At 25.6% G+C, this 20,415-nt stretch overlaps 1 protein-coding gene across 1 annotated transcript in view; it reads right to left on the bottom strand.

Annotated features, from left to right (window-relative positions):
• Positions 1–477: 477 nt before the first annotated feature.
• The window catches only part of LOC105844856 (tumor necrosis factor receptor superfamily member 16), a 20,871-nt gene continuing 933 nt past the window's right edge, over positions 478–20,415 (bottom strand). The window contains exons 2-8 of the mRNA XM_065790527.1: positions 12,942–13,065; positions 12,666–12,744; positions 3,454–3,561; positions 3,050–3,076; positions 2,489–2,530; positions 2,278–2,331; positions 478–2,003 (exon numbers count right to left, since the gene is read on the bottom strand). Coding sequence (XP_065646599.1) covers positions 1,723–2,003; positions 2,278–2,331; positions 2,489–2,530; positions 3,050–3,076; positions 3,454–3,561; positions 12,666–12,744; positions 12,942–13,065 — 715 coding nt within the window. The 3' untranslated portion in view covers positions 478–1,722. The remainder of the gene's footprint in view (positions 2,004–2,277; positions 2,332–2,488; positions 2,531–3,049; positions 3,077–3,453; positions 3,562–12,665; positions 12,745–12,941; positions 13,066–20,415) is intronic.

The following is a 20,415-nucleotide window of genomic DNA, read 5'->3' as shown; positions in this document are numbered from 1 at the left end:
ACTTGATATCCGCAAATAAATTACCAGCAGCTGAACTGCCAACACTGAGAGATGTCAGAGTTTTTTTGTGGTAAATTTACTTTTTAAGACTCTCCTATATATATTCTATATATAAGACTCTCTTATATATATTCAAATATTAATTTATAATAATAAATAGCTTGCATTTCTTTTATTTTTTTTTAAAGTTTTAATTTTTATTTTAGTTGAAAACATTAAAATTTTTCAAATTATTTCAAACTAAAATTTCCAAAATCCAAATTTAAACCAAAATTTTGGAAAACATAAGAAATATGCCAAATAATACAAAATTTGTTACACAATTGTCAAAAAAAATTCTTTAAAAAAACCCTGAATAAAAAGAAATGTGCATCGCACACTTAGTAACGCAGAAACACTGGGTTAAAATTAAAAAAAAAAAAAGAGTTATCTCAATGAAATAATTAAGAAAAAAATAAATAAATAAATAAAAACAGATGACTAACAAAAATAATTATCAAAATGCATATCTTTTATACAAAAAACTTTTTGTTAAAGAATACAGTTAAACATTCTATATAATACTCTGAAAATAAACAAATTAATCCAGGATTTCAAACAAAATATTAACAAAAAAAAATTGAAATATAAAACCAGGTATTTTTTTTTAAAAGTCAGAACAAAAAAAAAAAAAAAAAGGAACAGAAGCTTTTAAATATCATTAAAAATAAAAAGGCGTATAGAATAGATAAATATCGTTAAAAAAAAGAAAGTTAGAACCGATAAATATCGTTAAAAAAAGGAGTTTAGAATCGATAAATAAAACAAAAAGCACGATGTACAATACTCTTCTAAATAATTCACTGATATTAATTTAAATATTCCAAAACACTTAACATATTTACTGCAACGATTAAAATAACAAAAGCATTCAACATATTTATTACAACATTCAACATATTTATTACAATGGCATTCAACATATACATTACAACAATAGAATTCAACATATTTATTACAATTTACATATTGAAATAAATATTTTGAATGCTATGGGATCGTCCATAAATTACGCAATGATAAACTTATTCAAAAAGTAGACGTAGGAAGTCCAATGAAAATTGCGCGCCAATTTTCATTGGACTTATAGGGCTATTTTTGTTTAACTAAAGACTCTGCGGGGGAACACTTTTGATCTTTTTGTTTGGTCTATTAATTAAATTTAGCGTTGCGTAATTTATGGACAATCCTGTAGCATTCAACATATTTATTACAATAGCATTCATCATATTTATTACGACAGCATTCAATATATTTATTACAACAATAGAATTCTACACATTTAAAACAATAACAGAACAAGACATCAAACAATAGCAAGTTATGCCCATAAAAATATTTTTTATTTTTTTACGTACACAATTATATTAGTTAGTCCGTATAAACAATTTATATTATTATACATGGAATATATTTTTAAAAGCCTTTTTTTTTTATAAAATACATTTTGATAAGATATTTGGTATGTGTCTATAAAACTCTATTGGTTGCTCTTTTAAAAGAAAAAATAGCAGGAGGGGGGAGGAGGAGATGGGGGTTCGGAATCAGGTTTTAAAAAATATTCTTAATACTTTTTGAAGAAGAAATTTTGTTTAGAAATTGTCAAGTTAAAAAAAGATGCAACCAATATTTTATAACTTTAAAAGACAATTGTCGAACTTATTCATTAAAAATTTTTTTAAACTAGTTTAAAAAAGTCACAACTTTTAATGCCATGCATCGTTTATTAATAAGTTCTAAAGCGTTGCAAAGGTCTTTATATGTTTTTTTCTGCTCTGCGACGAGATTATCAAAAAGTGCATTAATAGGGCGAGATGCTTTATTTAGGTTACATATTGATGAATATGAAAAATCAAGTTTGGCTGCCAATTTTTGCCATTGTTCAGGCATTTCTAGTTCCTTTTCTAACTCACAAAGAAACTCATAGGGAATGTTCCTCGATATTTTTTCATTTAGAAGGCGATCTGTATAATTACAGAAAAAACAAAAATAAGGAAAACTATATATATATATATATATATATATATATATATATATATATATATATATATATATATATATATATATATATATATATATATATATATATATATATATATAAAAATTATAAATAAAATAAAAATAAATAAAATTTAAAACTAAAACAAATATAAATTAGTTATAATAAATATATACTAGTTTTATATAAATAAAAAAATTTATAGCAAGCTTAAAGATGAATCTTAAAATTTTAAGTACCCTGACTTGGAGAGTAAACAATGCAAGGACAAGGTTGAGAATGGTATTCATTATCTGAAAATAAAACCAAACAACAACTAAGTGGCAAACTAAACACACTAACCAATATATTTAGCTAACATCTATGTAGACTAACTAAGAGCAATGCATAAAACAAACAGAAACATGTATATATAAAAAAAACACAAACAAAACAATTTAGAAAAAATACTTCTAAGATTAATGTCCACCAGTTTGCTTTGTTCAATCAAATCTAATTTTTAACAAAAAAAAATGTATATAGTTTAATATTAAATTTAATAGTATATAGAAACTTTAATAATGATCAAACGAACAAAAAAATTTATTGACAATAGTGCAACTAACACAAATAGAATGGTCTAACCTAGACACTAGGACTTAGACAGTAGGACCTAGACACTAGGACTTAGACACTAGGACCTGGACACTAGGACTTAGACACTAGTGTCTTGATTTCTGTTAGCAATGATCAGTTATTTATACTTAATTAAAATCAATACCGCACAGCAATTTAATGTTGTAAACAGAATTGTTTCTTATAGCTGTAAAACTAGATACTTTCAATTGCTATTAAAAATCAATCATTTCATTTACTAAATTCAAGAGGAGATTTTTGTAACTGATATAAATATTTCTCAATGATAGATTAATTTATAAATAGGTACTCAATCACAGACATTTGTAGATTGCTACGCAGTTTTAAAAAATAATATATAATAAAAATTTCTTATTAAAAAAAATTAAAAATTACCTGGTTTGTTTCCAGCAGGATTTTTCACTAAAAAAATAATATTTATAATGTTGTATGATTTCAAACTATAATAAATCAAATCTTTAAAAATAGAAACCTACAATAACAAATAAATTATGAAAGATATGTAAATATATAAAAAAAAATTTATATAATCAAGCATTTTTTTGAAACTTTTTACTTTTTTAAATATGTGGATGGCACACAAATGCCTTTATAATGAAACATTACAACATATTTTACACAGAACACTTTTATTTTACATTAACTACTTTTACTATATCATATTTTTCTTGATTTTTGCACCAAAATGCTTCATTAATTTAAGGATTCATAGATATATTTTGAAATTTAATTTGAGAATTCATATACATTAAAATTTATTTAAAATATTGATCACTTACATAGACTTTTTTCTTTTTTTTTACGACGCCTAGCCAACCAGTAAAAAAGTAAAAGCATAAAACCAATGAATAACATAAGAACTGATACACTACAACCAATAATAATTTCTAAAAATAATAATTTTAATATATATATATATATATATATATATATATATATATATATATATATATATATATATATATATATATACATACATATATTATATATATATATATTCATATATATATATATATATATATATATATATATATATATATATATATATATATATATATATATATATATATATATATATATATATATATATATATATATATATATATATATATACATACATACATATATTTTTATATATATATATATATATATATATATATATATACTTAAATTTAGAAAAAACAACTTTTAATGGAACTTAAAGTTTCATGCCTAGCAGCAATCATCAGCCATGAAGTACAAAATCAAAAATGTAAAAAACTGTTTAAAAATTATAAACTACAGTAGAATGAGTTGTGACATTATAGTACAAGAAAAATTTATGGAAAACTATGGAAAACTAATCTCCGCTTTCAAATAATGAAAGGAGAAATTTATTTTTGTGCCCACATTTAGAAACTAATTTGCATACTTCAGGTAAATCCAAAAATATTGATAAAACTAATTAGAAACAATTTTTTCTAGTTGGGATTTTTCTTTTAGATCAACTTTCGCAGTTTTACAACAAAAATGATTTCGGTTTATATTGAGATGACGGATTAGCTGTTTTTAAGAACAAAAATGGCCATCAAATTGAACAAATAAAAAAGCATGTTGTTCAAGTTTTCAAACGTAACAATCTCAACATCTCTATCAATTGCAATCTTAAAATTTTTAACTACCTTGATTTAACTTTTAATCTTACTCAAAATTCATTCCAACCATACTGCAAGCCTGATAATAAGCTAAGTTATGTACCTGCTGATTTTAAACATCCACCTAACATAATAAATAATATTCCAAAAAATATCAAGCTAAGATTGTCTGCCAACTCATCAAGTGAAGTTATTTTTAATAAATTGACACATCTTTATGAAGACTCATTAAAGCAATCGGGGTACACTTGTAAGTTGACATATAAATCAAGCATAAAAAATGTTCCAATAAATAACCACAAAATGAAACATAATCTGGTACAATCCTCCATTTAGTAAAAATGTTACAACCAAAATTGGTCAACGCTTATTTAACTCTAATTGACAAGCATTTTCCTAAAAACCACAAACTAAACAAAATATTTAAGAGAAACACAATTAAGATAAGCTACTCCTGCATGCCAAGCATTAAATCTACTATCAACTCAAACAACAAAAATATTGTATAAGGTGATATAAAATTATCAAAAAAAACCTGCAATTGCATTTAAAAATGTCTTTGTCCACTGAACAACAATTGCTTGTCTAACAACATCGTTTACCAAGCCACCATAAGCTCAAATAAACCTCAATACAAAGATAAAGTATACATTGGGATAAAGTAAACCTCTTTTAAGCTACGTTATGCGAACCATCTAAAACCTTTAACATAAAAAAGTACAAGAACGACACTGAGCTGTCTAAAGAAGTATGGGAATTAAAAGAAAACAATTTTACATCTTCAATCAAATGGAATATTATCATATGTTGTAAAACATTTGATCCTGCATCAAAAATCTGTAAGCTTTATTTAAACAAGAAACTCGAAATATTATTTTATAAAGGAGACAATCTGCTAAACAAAAGAGGCGAATTAGTTTCTAAATGTAGACACAAAAATATTTTTTCTAAATTTAAGAGTCGTTTTTTCTAAGAATCAGGCAAATTCCTGAAACTGTGGAAGTGACCTCCTCCAAATTGCTTGAATTTTTTATATATTGATCAGAATATAGAAAAAACCTGTTGGGGAAAAAAAAAAATTTCAAAAATGTTTCGTTCACTCGGAATCTAGGCTTAAATTTTTGAGATTTTTTTAAAAATTTTTAGAAATTTAGTTTTTGCCACCTTTGAACCCATTTTTTTGGCAAGGCAAAAAGTTGCACATAGCTTTTGTAGTTAATATCAGACGTAACCCAAAAGCTCTCTCCAAAAAACAGAAAAAGCTTGCGTGACACTGTGCGGTTGGCTAATTATCATAGCTCAAAAGTACAAAATCAATCAGTTTTGTCAACTTTTAATCGGAGTTAATTCTAGCGGCGAAGCGTTGCACACAATTTTTATTTTAGGATTTGAAATTATCAAAGGTATTGAGTCTAAAAATGCAAAGAAAGTTATGTGATACCTAAGGCCTATTAATATATTAAGGCTTGAAATTGGAAAAAAATGTTTTAGTATACTTACAAAATGAACCATTACGGCAGAGGCGCTTAGTTTTGTAAAAATGTAAACATATCCAACTGTCAATACAAAAAGGTCCTAACATAATAATAAAAAAAATTCGTGTGATTTTGTCACACGCATGATATAACATGAATTAAAAACTGAACAAAAATCTAACATCAAGATAACTATATTGCTAATTAAATAAAACATAAATCAAACATTTAAATGTTTTTCCATTTAAAAATTAGTTTTTCATTTATTAATAGAGTCATTTACACACATTATCCACCACATCACACATAATTTCTACTCTGCTGCAGTAAGTTTCTTAATAATGATATGACTGTATTATAGTCTTCTTCGGATAATGAATAATCGCCACAACCACTGATTAGAAAAGGAGCATTTACTAAACAGATAATTTTATCAGTTTGGTTATTTATCTCCTCGGTAATAACTGGCCAGCGAAAAGTATTCTTCTCTTGCCCGTTAATCATACAATTAACTCTGATCCCAGTTATAGATACCTAAAAGTATTAGCGCAACATTTAAAATAATATAATAAAGAGTTTATGATTTGTTTAATTTTGCTTACATTCAATAAAACTTGTAAAGTCTTATATAATGTCATTCTGAAATTATTTTTACATTTTATTTATATTCCTTTTATTTTAGAGCACTGTTTTGTAAAACAAAATAAAAACTTGAAACTAATATATACTTTGAATAATATTACCTCCACAATATATCCAATATTACATTGTTTTTCATATGCAACAGCAACCCAATCATTCACTTTCCATACAAGACAAATTTCTTTTGCAAGATAGACGATGTCTTCCTCATATTTATATTCATCTTCATTGTCTCCTGCCAGATTAAAGTCATCATTTTCGCCATAAACTTCTTTGTTATCGTTAACCTGACTATTTTCATTATTTTCTGTTGTCGGTTCTACCAGCTTACCTTTTCTTTTCAGGTTACTAAATCTATAACAATATCAATTGTACATATTTTTAAACATATGTAAACAAACACACAAAATTATAACTTTCACCTAAATTTTAATTTCATATTTGTAAAAGAACTATTTAACAGTCAGAAACATAATCTAATTTGAAAAAGTTTTGATAGCAACAATGCCTACCTTGAAAATAAAGATCTTATCTGTTGGCTAGTTACATATTGATCAGGCGGAAGTTCTCTCCTCAGCTGCATGTGAACCTGCTCAGGGCTCATTTTATTACCTGATTCTTCTCCACGAATAAAGTATTTATACAACAGTTCTTTCTGCTGATTTGAAAATTTAAAAGAACTTCGAACCGGTAATGCCCAACCTTGCAATAGAAAAATGTTCATGCAATGTGGTTTGTCTTTTACGGAAGCACTGTTAGAGGATGAAGAAATTGGCATATTTAGTTGTGAAGTAATTTTCATCTTATGAACAAACGAGTTGCGAACTTTATCCAATGATGTTAATGATTTCGGAACTGTATGAAGACCGGATAGCATGTGTTCTTCTAACTCAGCATCGCTTTCAAATGATAAAGTACAATTCATTTCAGTGCAAAATCTTAATGAATATAATTGCCTGTCACTTCTTTTCTGTTTTTCCTTAAGTGACTTGTTACGCTTAATTGAATTATCTGTTTTGCTATATGGCAACAACAACTTAATCGAGGGTTGAATTTTAAGATTTCCATACTCTTGTTCAATTCCCTCACCGATATTGAAATAACGCCACATCTTCATACTTTTCTCACCAAACTCAAATGAGTGATAGTTGCTAATGTTCTTAATCTTTGGTCCAGTAACTACAGTTTTATCATTGCTAATTTGAGCAACTGCTACTTTTGCATATTTAGCGCCAAACTCATAATGCATAGCCTTGTGTATATCTTCAGCAGTCAAAAGATTATTACCAGAGTCAACGTAACTCCTTAAAATTGTCTTTACAACTGCACTCTCCCTGTCACATTGATCTTTTCCACAACAGGGTTCATTATAATCATATCTCAGCAACTTTATATCTCTCTCTCTTTGCATACATTGTAGATTGCTTCAGCTGAAAGATTTCCCTGATAGCAGCCGGCATTATCAGATTTGGTAAACATTTTCTTGATATGCGGTTGATCAATTCTGAATTGGTCTAAAACTGCAGTGGCTAACGAAACAACATCACCTATTCCCTGATCACACCTATACATTGAAGTAAAGTAAACACGTTTGAATAACTTTCCTGCTATTTTTATGAAGAATATATCCACATGTAAACTCATTCCTTTCTTGCCAAAATACTCTCTTGGGCCCTTGTATCGAACCGGAAGAATTTTTTGACAAAAATCTTTAAGCCAGAAAGCAGTTTCATCTTTTAATTGCTTAAAAGCTTCGATTTTTGCCTTTTTCTGTTGAGAATCTCTCATCAGGTGTTTTATGTAGTTGAATACATCCTTTACAGCAATTTCCAAATCATAAATAGAATCGGCATCGTCAGAATTTTGAATTGTTAGTTCTTTGATCATCTCGATAGCTTTGCACAAATCATAGCAATCGGCACATACCACTTCTGATATCTCTGTGTTGGATTGAAGATTTTTTTCAGATGGATCTGATAAGGCATGTTTTGAGCTATGAGAAGAAATGTTTGAGTCATTGACACTACAATTGGTTTGATAACTTGTTTTCAAATACCTTTTTCCTTTTTCAAGGGCAGCTTCGAGAGATTTAGAACTAAATCTTTGTGCCAATTTTTGTAATGTTTGAAAACCATTCATGCCTGAAGCAGTAACATCATCTAATCCAGCTAAGCTTTTTCGACTTGAAGGTTTTATTGCATGCAATACTTTCCACAAACTTGATTCAGATAATGGTATATAATTGTTTTCACTACAACTTTTTCGATAGAACATGATAGCGTGGCTATATTTTCTCGTCAGTATTGCATGCACTATCTTTTGTTCTTCACCGCTGTCGTATTTTAATTTGGTTATTCCATAAGCAACATCATGCAAAATACCGCTTGTAAATATAAAGTCTAAGAAATGTTCACACTTTGTTTGATCAAGACTAGATCGGACGAATACTTTCTTCTCTGGAAATGCCAACCCTTTATGAGATGCATGCCATTTTCTTGCTGTTTCTATACGATGTTTGGTACACTCAAATGTGTTCATTATAAACTTTTTGGTATACTTGGTATGGTCTAATAATGAGAGGATAACTAACTTTCCCATGGAATCACTTTGCTTACATACTTTCTGAGCACGAATAATTTCAATTGGGAGAGGGCTATTTATTTCATCAACATTTTTACTGTTAAGAAAATCTATAAGTATTTCCTCTTGTCCAGGAGCAACAGCTTCCGCAAATTTTTTCTTTAATAAGTTTTCTAGGCGAACATACTTGCGTTTTAACTTATCTTTAGTAGTATCTTCCAGATATTCGAACTTCCTTTTTAATCTAAATTTTATTGGATTTGCATTAAGAATCTCAGTTACACTCTCACGGCTTCTTAGAGATTCGTCCAAAATCTCCTGTGAAACATTAATTTCACCGGGATCAAATTCTTCATCTGGAGTAGCAGGTGTCATATATGTTTGTTCTTGTTGTGTTTGTGTTTCTGTACATAAATTGGTGTTTTCGTTGACTCTAGATAAAGCAGTTTCTTGCTTTAAATGGGTAAAACACAGCATTGCACGAACTGAAAATACTTCATTGTATCGCTTTGACATTGATATGACGACATGTATTGGTGACGCCCTTAAAGCGGGAGATTTTTTTCCTTTTATATTTAGATGGTGAAGATGAAAGCATGTTTTTGGAGGACTCCATGCAATACCAAACGTGTACCGGTGAAAAGCACATATTTGTTCATCCTTTTCAAGATTTCTTTTAAGTCTATTTGCAATAAGTCCATTTTCTTCCCAAATATTATTATCGTTTAATCGCATGACCTAAAAACAATTTTTTTAACAATTATTAAGTGTGTCATTTAAAGCATTGTTTATAATCTGACTCTTCACGAAAAATGTTTAGAGTTTGAAATACATTGTTGTTATTATTAAAATACAATATTGCAAGAGTGTGATTAATTTAGTGATTATTTATTAAAAGAGTGAGGAATTAATTAAAAGAGTTATTTTTTTTTGTTTAAAGAACTTTGTCTGAAATCTTATTGCAGAGAAGTTATAAAGTATGTAATTATAAAAATTATATTACAGTCTGCGTAAATTTAAAATACATAATTACCTTTAAGTTGATGAGGTGTTTCTTGAACATCAACATCTCCCAGCTGATGAATGTAGAACATTTTGTTTATAATTTTATGTTTTTTGAATGATCCACAATTTCCTTTTGAAAAGCAACAACAGTTTTCATAAAAATATTTATTTTGTTTCATACTCAACTAAAAACAAGTTCTATTTATGCAGTACCTATTTCTCAATAGCAATGATAAAATATCTACTCTATTTATGCAAATTTTAAGCATCGTTAATAGTTAAGACATTTTTATGGTAAAGTAAACAACCGCCCACTAACTTGTTTCTCCACAATCGTGATATCAGCGATTCTTCTTCCATTCGATCACCACAAGTTATTTGGTTATGACGTAAATTTAAATAATTCACTTCTGATCATGTATTGTTTTTTATTATTATTTATTTCAATTGTTATGATTTCTATATCATAGTCAGAAACGCTTAAATTTTTTCTTAACATTACGTGCAATGTTTTGTGTGATGCTAAATGCTAATTTTGGATGATAGAAATTTTATTGTGAGCGAAAACCTCATCTGTGTGTCCAAAAAAATATCTCTTCGTACTTAATCATTTTTAACAATTTGTACCTTTATTTTTAACTTAATATCTAAAGATCACACGAATTTTTTTTATTATTATGTTAAGACCTTTTTGTATTGACAGTTGGATATGTTTACATTTTTACAAAACTAAGCGCCTCTGCCGTAATGGTTCATTTTGTAAGTATACTAAAACATTTTTTCCCAATTTCAAGCCTTAATATATTAATAGGCCTTAGGTATCACATAACTTTCTTTGCATTTTTAGACTCAATACCTTTGATAATTTCAAATCCTAAAAGAAAAATTGTGTGCAACACTTCGCCGCTAGAATTAACTCCGATTAAAAGTTGACAAAACTGATTGATTTTGTACTTTTGAGCTATGATAATTAGCCAACCGCACAGTGTCACGCAACTTTTTTATATTTTTTGGAGAGAGCTTTTGGGTTACGTCTGATATTAACTACAAAAGCTATGTGCAACTTTTTGCCTTGCCAAAAAAATGGGTTCAAAGGTGGCAAAAACTAAATTTCTAAAAATTTTTAAAAAAATCTCAAAAATTTAAGCCTAGATTCCGAGTGAACGAAACATTTTTGAAATTTTTTTTTTTCCCCAACAGGTTTTTTCTATATTCTGATCAATATATAAAAAATTCAAGCAATTTGGAGAAGGTCACTTCCATTGACTGCCTGATTCTTACAAAAAATGACTCTTAAGTATAAAACGCTTTGTTTTTAAAAAAATATCTCTTAAATATTGAGCACTCAACATCAATCAAGAGCTTAGTTTTTTAATACTAAATCATACAACAACAATATAGATAAATCAAATCAAAAACTTGTGTAAGAAAATAAAAGTTTTGTATTTTAGTACTTAGGCTTTTTTTTCAACACACACAAAAAAATATTTTTTTACTAGTAGTAATTTTTATATGAATCAGCCCTGAGAAATAAGGTTGGCAATTAGCAATACTGACCTAACTGGTGACTATAAGTGTCTTAGGTAATCCATTTTTTGTTGACCTTGCTCTATGTTGTTATGGTGAAACTATTGTGTTAAAAATTTTGTGCCAACCTTATGCCCACCAAATATAATTGATTTTTCTGACATTTATAATATTCCTGAAATCCTACCAAAAAGAGAGCCCAAAAAATTACAAGAATAATAAAAAATTGATAACAGAATGAACATAACAAACATCACAATCGCAAAAAACTAAAATAACAGTACTTATTGATACTGATAAAGAAGTTGGTGAAGAAGTTGGTGTTCTCAACAAGTTTGAAGTAAAATTAACTAATAAACTTGATTAAGGCCTTGACAATAATAAAGTTTTTTGAACTTTTTTTTTTTGATGACAGAAAATATAATACAAAAGTATTAACAGAATTTAATGGCATATATTTCCCTTATCTTGTCAAAGAAAAACATTATTCTGTAGTAACTGAACTAGGTGACAAGAATCTATTTCATTCTGTTCCATAGAAAACTGATCACAAAAAACATGCTGAGTTAATTGCAGACCACTTGGATGCCAGGTTAAAAGATTAATTGAAAGCGATAGAAAATACTAAATAAGTTAAATACTGTAAATACTGAATGAACAACGCCAATATAAATACTGAATGGATGTGCATCATAATATAAAGAAGAAAAATTCAGAAGTTTCTCTTTAAGAGGTTTCTGGTATATCTTTTCAAAATCTTAAATGAATTGGTGAATTTATTGTAAGTTCCATATGCTTCAAACTGGTTTAACAAGTCAATTCATGCAAGGCTGAGGGCTTAAAACACACTTTACATCAATTGAAACTCCTCAGAAACCAGAAGATTCATCATCATCATCATCAGCTAAATGGTCATCATCAAGCCAATGCCTAAGCATCATCATCAATACCTATGCATCAGCGTACCATATTACCTCTAATATAAAAATTACTCGAGCAATACAAATGGAGTAAATGAATTCAAAAAAGGAATACAATTGCAACTTAATAGTATATATAATAACAAATAGTAATTAATTTAAAACAAATAGTAAATCAATAACAACAAACTATAAATATTTTTGATACCATTTTTGCTACTAGGAATAGTAGGAGTATTTGGTGTATTTGGCAACCTCTGGCATATGTTTTGAACAAGAACTTCCCCCTAAAAAATAATATCATAAAAAACAGAAAAAAAAATCAGTGACTATATATATATATATATATATATATATATATATATATATATATATATATATATATATATATATATAGATAGATAGATAGATAGATAGATAGATATACAGATATATATATATATATATATAAAATTGTAAAAAAAAGATGTGTTATCATTTTTACCTCAAGACATTTCATACAAGGATTTTGCTTGTCATATCGAAATCCTGGAGGACATGTACAAATTGTATCAGAAAAACTCGTGCAATTTGATACAAGAATTTCCTTTCTTTTACAGTCTGAGCATCTAGAAAAAATAATTATATATAAACATAAATTTGTTATATTATAATAAAATTTATATAAATATATATATATTTGTGTGTGTGTCAATATATATATATATATATATATATATATATATATATATATATATATATATATATATATATATATATATATATATATATATATATATATATATATATATATAGGCCTCGGCGGGAGTAAATGAGCACGAGAGTGGAGAAAAGCTCTCCTAAAACGAATATGGCGAGCCATGGGAGAATAATGTTTGAGATAAGATACACGATTTAGTAAACTGGGAATAATGAAGCTTAGCATCAGACAGCACTTTTTTACATTTTAAAATTATTCACTTTATCAAATATTTAATTAACGCATTTTAAAACATTTCTTGAAATAATAAAGACGTTTGTTCTCCAAGAAAAAAAAATGTTTGAATTGTTCTTTTGCAAAAAATGAAAAAAATATATTAAGATTATTAAAAACAAAAGATATCAACCCAAGAACCATCACAAAGATAAGCACAAATAAAATCCTAGTCAACTTTTGGGAAGTAAGTAGTGCAATTGTAAGGTGAGTCAGTAACTTGTCAGAAATTAGTTGTCTAGAAAACGAATCCCAAAGTTAACTGAGTAAGAGATTATGAAATATAGAAGTTATGGCCTTTAGTTAGTCAGATTGAAATCAGGGCTGTTTTGAGGCTAGTCAAGTACACAAACTTTGATTACTTGAAAAAGCTCTGCATAAACTTGAAAGTGTGGCAGAGTGCATTGTCCTGTAGAATAATTATTGTTTTGTATTTGTCAATGCATTAGATTTAATAAACTATAATATAAAATACCTGGATCCAGGAGATTGCTCATGAGGGGCATTTATCACCGGAAAGATGAAAAACATCAGACCCTAAATGCCAAAAAACAAGTTTTCAAAAGTCATATTGGGTTTCAAAAGAAGCGAAATTATATAAACTATTTCAAATGTAATAATCTTTTTATAAAAATTTATTATTTTGAATTTTGCTGCATAGAAAATATTTTTTTTAACTAAAACAGAAAAAAGTGCATTTTTACAAGATTTTTTTATTTTATTTTTTTCTGAATGTTTTATAAAACAATAACTACTTTTGAAATTGCTATATAAATTCGCTACTCTTGAGACCCAACATAAAGTCCATTTAAATTTTTTTTGGCATATAGGGTTGCGTCGCAAAATTCAGACAAGAGGTGGCCCTTGAAAAAATTTTCATAAGCATAATTAATTTTTCGAAAAATTTTACAGAGTTGCATGTAAGAACCGATAAAGATTTTAAGAATAGGGTCAATTCTTTTTTAAAATTAAGGGGGCATTGATGCATCTAATATATATATATATATATATATATATATATATATATATATATATATATATATATATATATATATATATATATATATATATATATATATATATATATATATATATATATATATATATATATATATATATATATATATATATATATATATACATATATATATATATATATATACATTATATATATATATTATATATATATACTATATATATATATATATACTATATATATATATATACTATATATAAACATATATATATACTAATAATATATATATATATATATATATATATATATATATATATAGTATATATATATACTTATATATAGTATATTATATATAGTATTATATATTATAGTATTATATATAGTATTATATATACTATATATATATAGTATATTATATATAGTATATTATACTATAGTATATATATATATATATATATATATATATATATATATATATATATATATATATATATATATATATAATATATATATATATATATATATATATATATATATATATATATATATATATATATATATATATATATATATATATATATATATATATATATGTCAGCATTCGACAATGCCAACCTAACTGCCAGCCTGAAAGTGATTAAGGACCTTGTTTCTATGATTTATGTTCAGACCTTTGCATCAAATAATTTTTGCCGATCTGATGCTGACTTCAAAAAGATTGAGGTCAGCAAATTATTACCGACTTCATTTTTCCTAACTCCGAGGGTTGTATATATGTTGAATTTGATTAAGTAGGCTGCATATAAACTTTTTGTTTTTAAATTATATGTTTTGATATTATTATATATTTAAAATATTTTACTGACCTATAGTGGTCAGCATCATCAGGTATAATAAAAAACGTTACAAAAATTGTTACAAAATTACATAAATCAAATCGTCAAAAAAGAAGACATTACAGGGGTAAAATAAAAATAAAAATTGTTTTTATTAAATAATATAATGGCGTCAGTTAAAATTTTGACCAAAATGGTCTCCAAGTTCTTTTGCTTTTATTCATTATATCTTCACCTTAAAAGTTTACATTTTGAATCTTCAATTTTTTTGTTTTTTTCTTTGTTTTTTTGTGAGTCTCTTTGCCGTAAAGAGCAGTAATAAAATCTTTTAAAATCATATTCTAGTTATACAATATTTATATGTTGAATTTGATTAAGAAGGCAGCGTATAAACTTTTTGTTTTTAAATATATTTTATTATTTTTATTTTTGGTAACGCTTTTTATTACACCTGATGATGCTGACTGCTATAGGTCAGCGAAATATTGTAAATATATAATAATATCAAAATATATTTAAAAAAAAAGGTACCAAGGTATTTTATTTGAATAAAAAATTTGTTGACAATTTCAAATTTTACTGATGGTTTTTTGAGTTCTAAAATATGTCAAGCTCATGACATTTTTTTTGGAGATAAAATTACAGCTCAACAACAATTATGGATGCATTGCGAATCCTGTGACGATTGGTTGTCTAGATCTTACTGTTCTACTATGGTCAACGATACATGCAAGAACTGACAATAAACATAAAAAGCTCATTTAAAGCAAAGTAGTGTTTTTTTGTTAATTGAAAAAACCTTTTTAAATAATTAAAAAATATATTTTTAATTTTATTAACCAGTGGCATAGCAAATGTGATAATGGCCATAGTAATAAAATAGTTGACTAATTACAATAAAAATTAAAAATACTACAACTTATATTTAAAAAGGCCTTTTTTTATGTGCTCCTTCTTGTTTTCTTTGGTGCCCCAAAAGACTTTTAATAATAAAATTTATAAATGTTTAAAACTTAAGTGATAGAACTTAGGCGATTTTACGGTATTTCTTTTGTCTGTAAAGTAAAAAAAAATTGGTAATGCAATTAACATATAACAAAAGAAAATTAAATTTAAAAAGTTTTTAAAAATTATAGTCTATAAATCAAAACGAGCATCAAAAAATATTTTTATATACTTAATTCAGAGTGTTTTTAGAAAAACATTCTGAATAAAGTATATAAAAATATATACTTTATTAAACTAGAAGTACAAAAAATACAAGTTTTTGCTAAAAAAGTGAATTTACGATGTTGTGGATTATGTGCGCTTACAATTTAGTTTGTAGTCAGTATAATTCTTCCTTCATTTAGGTACCAAATTTGGTACCGAGTACCAAATATTTTGATAGGTTTTGGTACCGAATACTGAAATTTTAGTAACGTGACAACACTACTCGCAGTTTACATCGGAAATGGCTATTTGCGTAGTGTTCAGCAGTTTTGTATTAAGCAAAAAAATAATAAATTTTTTTTTGTTAAAGAAACAGATAAATTTTTAAATTATTTTTTTAATTATAAGACTTTAAATTAGATATGATTTAAAAAAATTTAGTTTAATTTTGAAAGAATGTAAAATAATAGGTAAAAGGTAAATTAAATTTAGTTTCAAAGGAATATAAAATAGTTTTGCAATATCTATTAAAGAAGAAATTTTTTTCTTTTCATCTGCTAACTAAATCATTAAGAAAGTCTCTCTATCATGGATTAAAATATGTGAAAGCAAATTTTTTTTTTTTTTCTCAAAGAGAGAAGGATTTTTTTTGTAAGAAAAAATGTGTTAATAATTTTGTGTTTCTTATTAACTCAGTATTGTGTGAAGTTCTTTTTACATTATTTATTTATAAACATAAACTTTATATATATAAAATTTATATATATATATAAAATTTATATATATATATAAAATTTATATATATATATATATAAAATTTATATATATATATATATATATATATATATATATGTATATATATATATATATATATATATATATATATAAATATATATATATAAATATATTATATATATATGTATATATATACTTATATGTTGTCTGAAAGTTTTCTTCCATATTTTGTTGACAAAAAGTAAAAGTTAAAATACAAGACCGGATTTTTTTATTTTTTATTAATTGATAGACTGCCTGCCCCAACCAAACCCTCAGTCGATGTAGCAGCACTCCCTAGCGAGTCAGGCTATAAGATAGTCAATGTAGCAGCACTCTGTGCATGATTTACAGTAAAAAAAATAAAAATAAAAACATTTTATTAAAAAAAAAACAAAATAAAAAACATTTTAATAAAAAAAAACAAAAAAAAAAAACATTGTTTATATTGTTAAAAACATTCAGAATGTTTTAAAAAACATTCTGGTCAATTAAATTTGCGTTTTTGCGGCTTTTTTAAAAAACGATTAATTTGTAATTAAATTAATGGTTTTTACTTTCTGACAACACGCAAATGTTGGATGAAAGTCAAAAGCAATTAAAAGTGACGTATGTGTTGGCGTAAGAATCACTTTTTTCCTTCCGCTCTTCCCAAAGACAACAAACTATAGATCTCTCTCTCTCTCTCTCTCTCTCTCTCCTCTCTCTCTCTCTCCTCTCTCTCTCTCTCCTCTCTCTCTATATATATATATATATATATATATATATATATATATATATATATATATATATATATACATATATATATATATATATATATATATATATATATATACATACATAAATATAAATTATGTGTACAAATATCTTATTGATAACTGATAAAATCTATAAATTGTTCATAATCTTTAACAAATGTTACATTAAATAAGTAAAAAAAAAAAAAATTTATTCTTTTTCAAATACCTAACTTAGATTTCAATAGTAATTTTTGTTATATTAGCTTAAACAACTTTTAACATGCTAATTAAACTTAATTTTAAAGTTGTATTTAAATTTTATTTTAAAATTAAATTCAATTACAGTGAGGTACTTTGCAATATGCTAATGAGGTAATTTGCTTTTTATATTTTAATGATATTCACCTCCCCAAGGCAGAGAAGACCACTACAGTGGAGGAGGATACTTTATTGTGGTTACAACCCTTTCTCTGAACTCTTTTCCTCTAAAGAAATTTAAGCATTTTTATTGTTGTTTTGTTTTATTGCAAAATAAAAAAACTTTAGCATTTTTATTGTTGTTCTTATGATTGCTGATTTGTGGCATTTTTTAAAAAAATAAAGTCTTGTGATAATAAGAATTGTTTTACTCAGGTTCATATTGTTATATTTTGATTTTCAGCAATATCCTAAAATATTTTTTTATCATCTCAAAATAGAAAAAAGAAACCATTCAAGAAGGTGTAAAGTGTGTCATTTGAGCAGTATTTCATTTGTAGAATATGTCAAGAATTCCAACAACTATTGAACATAAAGCACCTAAAAAGCTTTAAAATATTTTTTACAAATGAGCTAAAATAAAGAAAAACATGAAATGAACTTCTGCAACACAAACAGAAAATGAAAACTTTTTTTGTGAAGAGATTGATTAAATTTTCAATATAGCACATGCTGATGGCATGAGTATTATTATAATTAAAGAAGACTGGCTATTTCTAATGGATCAGTGAGGTGGATTGTGAAGGATACATGGCCAAAGTTGATATGACATTATATATATATATATATATATATATATATATATATATATATATATATATATATATATATATATATATATATATATATATATATATATATATATATATATATAAACATGTTGTCAAAATGTTGTAAAGAAGGATCACTTCACCTGAGTTAGCATCTGCTCTTAACCGAACTATGTCACGGATCACCAAGCACCTTATTTACAGGCAGTTGCAGCAAAGAGTTTAGGTCATGAAATTTAAGATTTTGCTACTAGTTGCAATACAATCCGCAGAGCTACAATTACTAATCGAATTTTTAGCAACAACATTATTTTTGATATTTAAGGCATTTATGATATCTAAGTGAAAAAATGGTAACATTGGCTTTTTTTGATGAGACCAGCAACAAAACAAAAGCAAAAATGGAGAAAATGAACCCCAGAAATAAACAAAAATCAACTAACTTCAATTGAAAATCTGCAACTAAAAAGTTTTGTAACAGAGAATATTTTGAATTTTATTGATATAATAATAAGTTAAACAAAAACAATAGTAAAGCTAATTCAAACTCAAAAAATTACACAATATCTACATTATATATATATATATATATATATATATATATATATATATATATATATATATATATATAAAAATATATATATATATATATATATATATATATATATATATATATATATATATATATATATATATATATATATATATATATATATATATATATATATAGAACCCTTATATGTTGTCCGAAAGTTTTTTCCATATTTTGATGACAAAAAGTAAAAATTAAAATGCAAGACCGGAATTTTTTTTTTTATTAATGATAGACTGCCTGCCCCAACCAAACCCTCAGTCGATGTAGCAGCACTCCCTTGCGGGTCAGGCTATTTGTCAGTTGATGTAGCAGCACTCCCTTGCAAGTCAGGCTATAAGATAGTCGATGTTGCAACACTCCGCGCATGATTTACAGTAAAAAAAATAAAAATAAAAACATTTTATTAAAAAAAATAAAAATAAAAACATTGTTTATATTGTTAAAATCATTCAGAATGTTTTAAAAACATTCTGGTCAATTAAATTTGCGTTTTTGTGGGTTTTTTATAAAACGATTAATTTGTAATTAAATTAATGGTTTTGACTTTCGTCCAACACGCAAATGTTGGACGAAAGTTAAAAGTAATTAAAAGTGACGTATATGTTGGCGTAAGAATCACTTTTTTCCTTCCGTGCTTCCCAAACGCAACAAACTATAGAACTATATATATATAGATATATATGTATATATATATATATATATATATATATATATATATATATATATATATATATATATATACATATATATATGTATATATATATATATATATATTCTATATATATGTATATATTATATATATATATATATTATATATATATATATATACATATATATATATATATATATATATATATATATATATATATATATATATATATATA

This window comes from Hydra vulgaris, chromosome 02, assembly GCF_038396675.1.
Source record: "Hydra vulgaris chromosome 02, alternate assembly HydraT2T_AEP".
In the NCBI taxonomy this organism is placed as follows: Eukaryota; Metazoa; Cnidaria; class Hydrozoa; order Anthoathecata; family Hydridae; genus Hydra; species Hydra vulgaris.
This window is presented reverse-complemented; position numbering and strand designations above follow the sequence as displayed.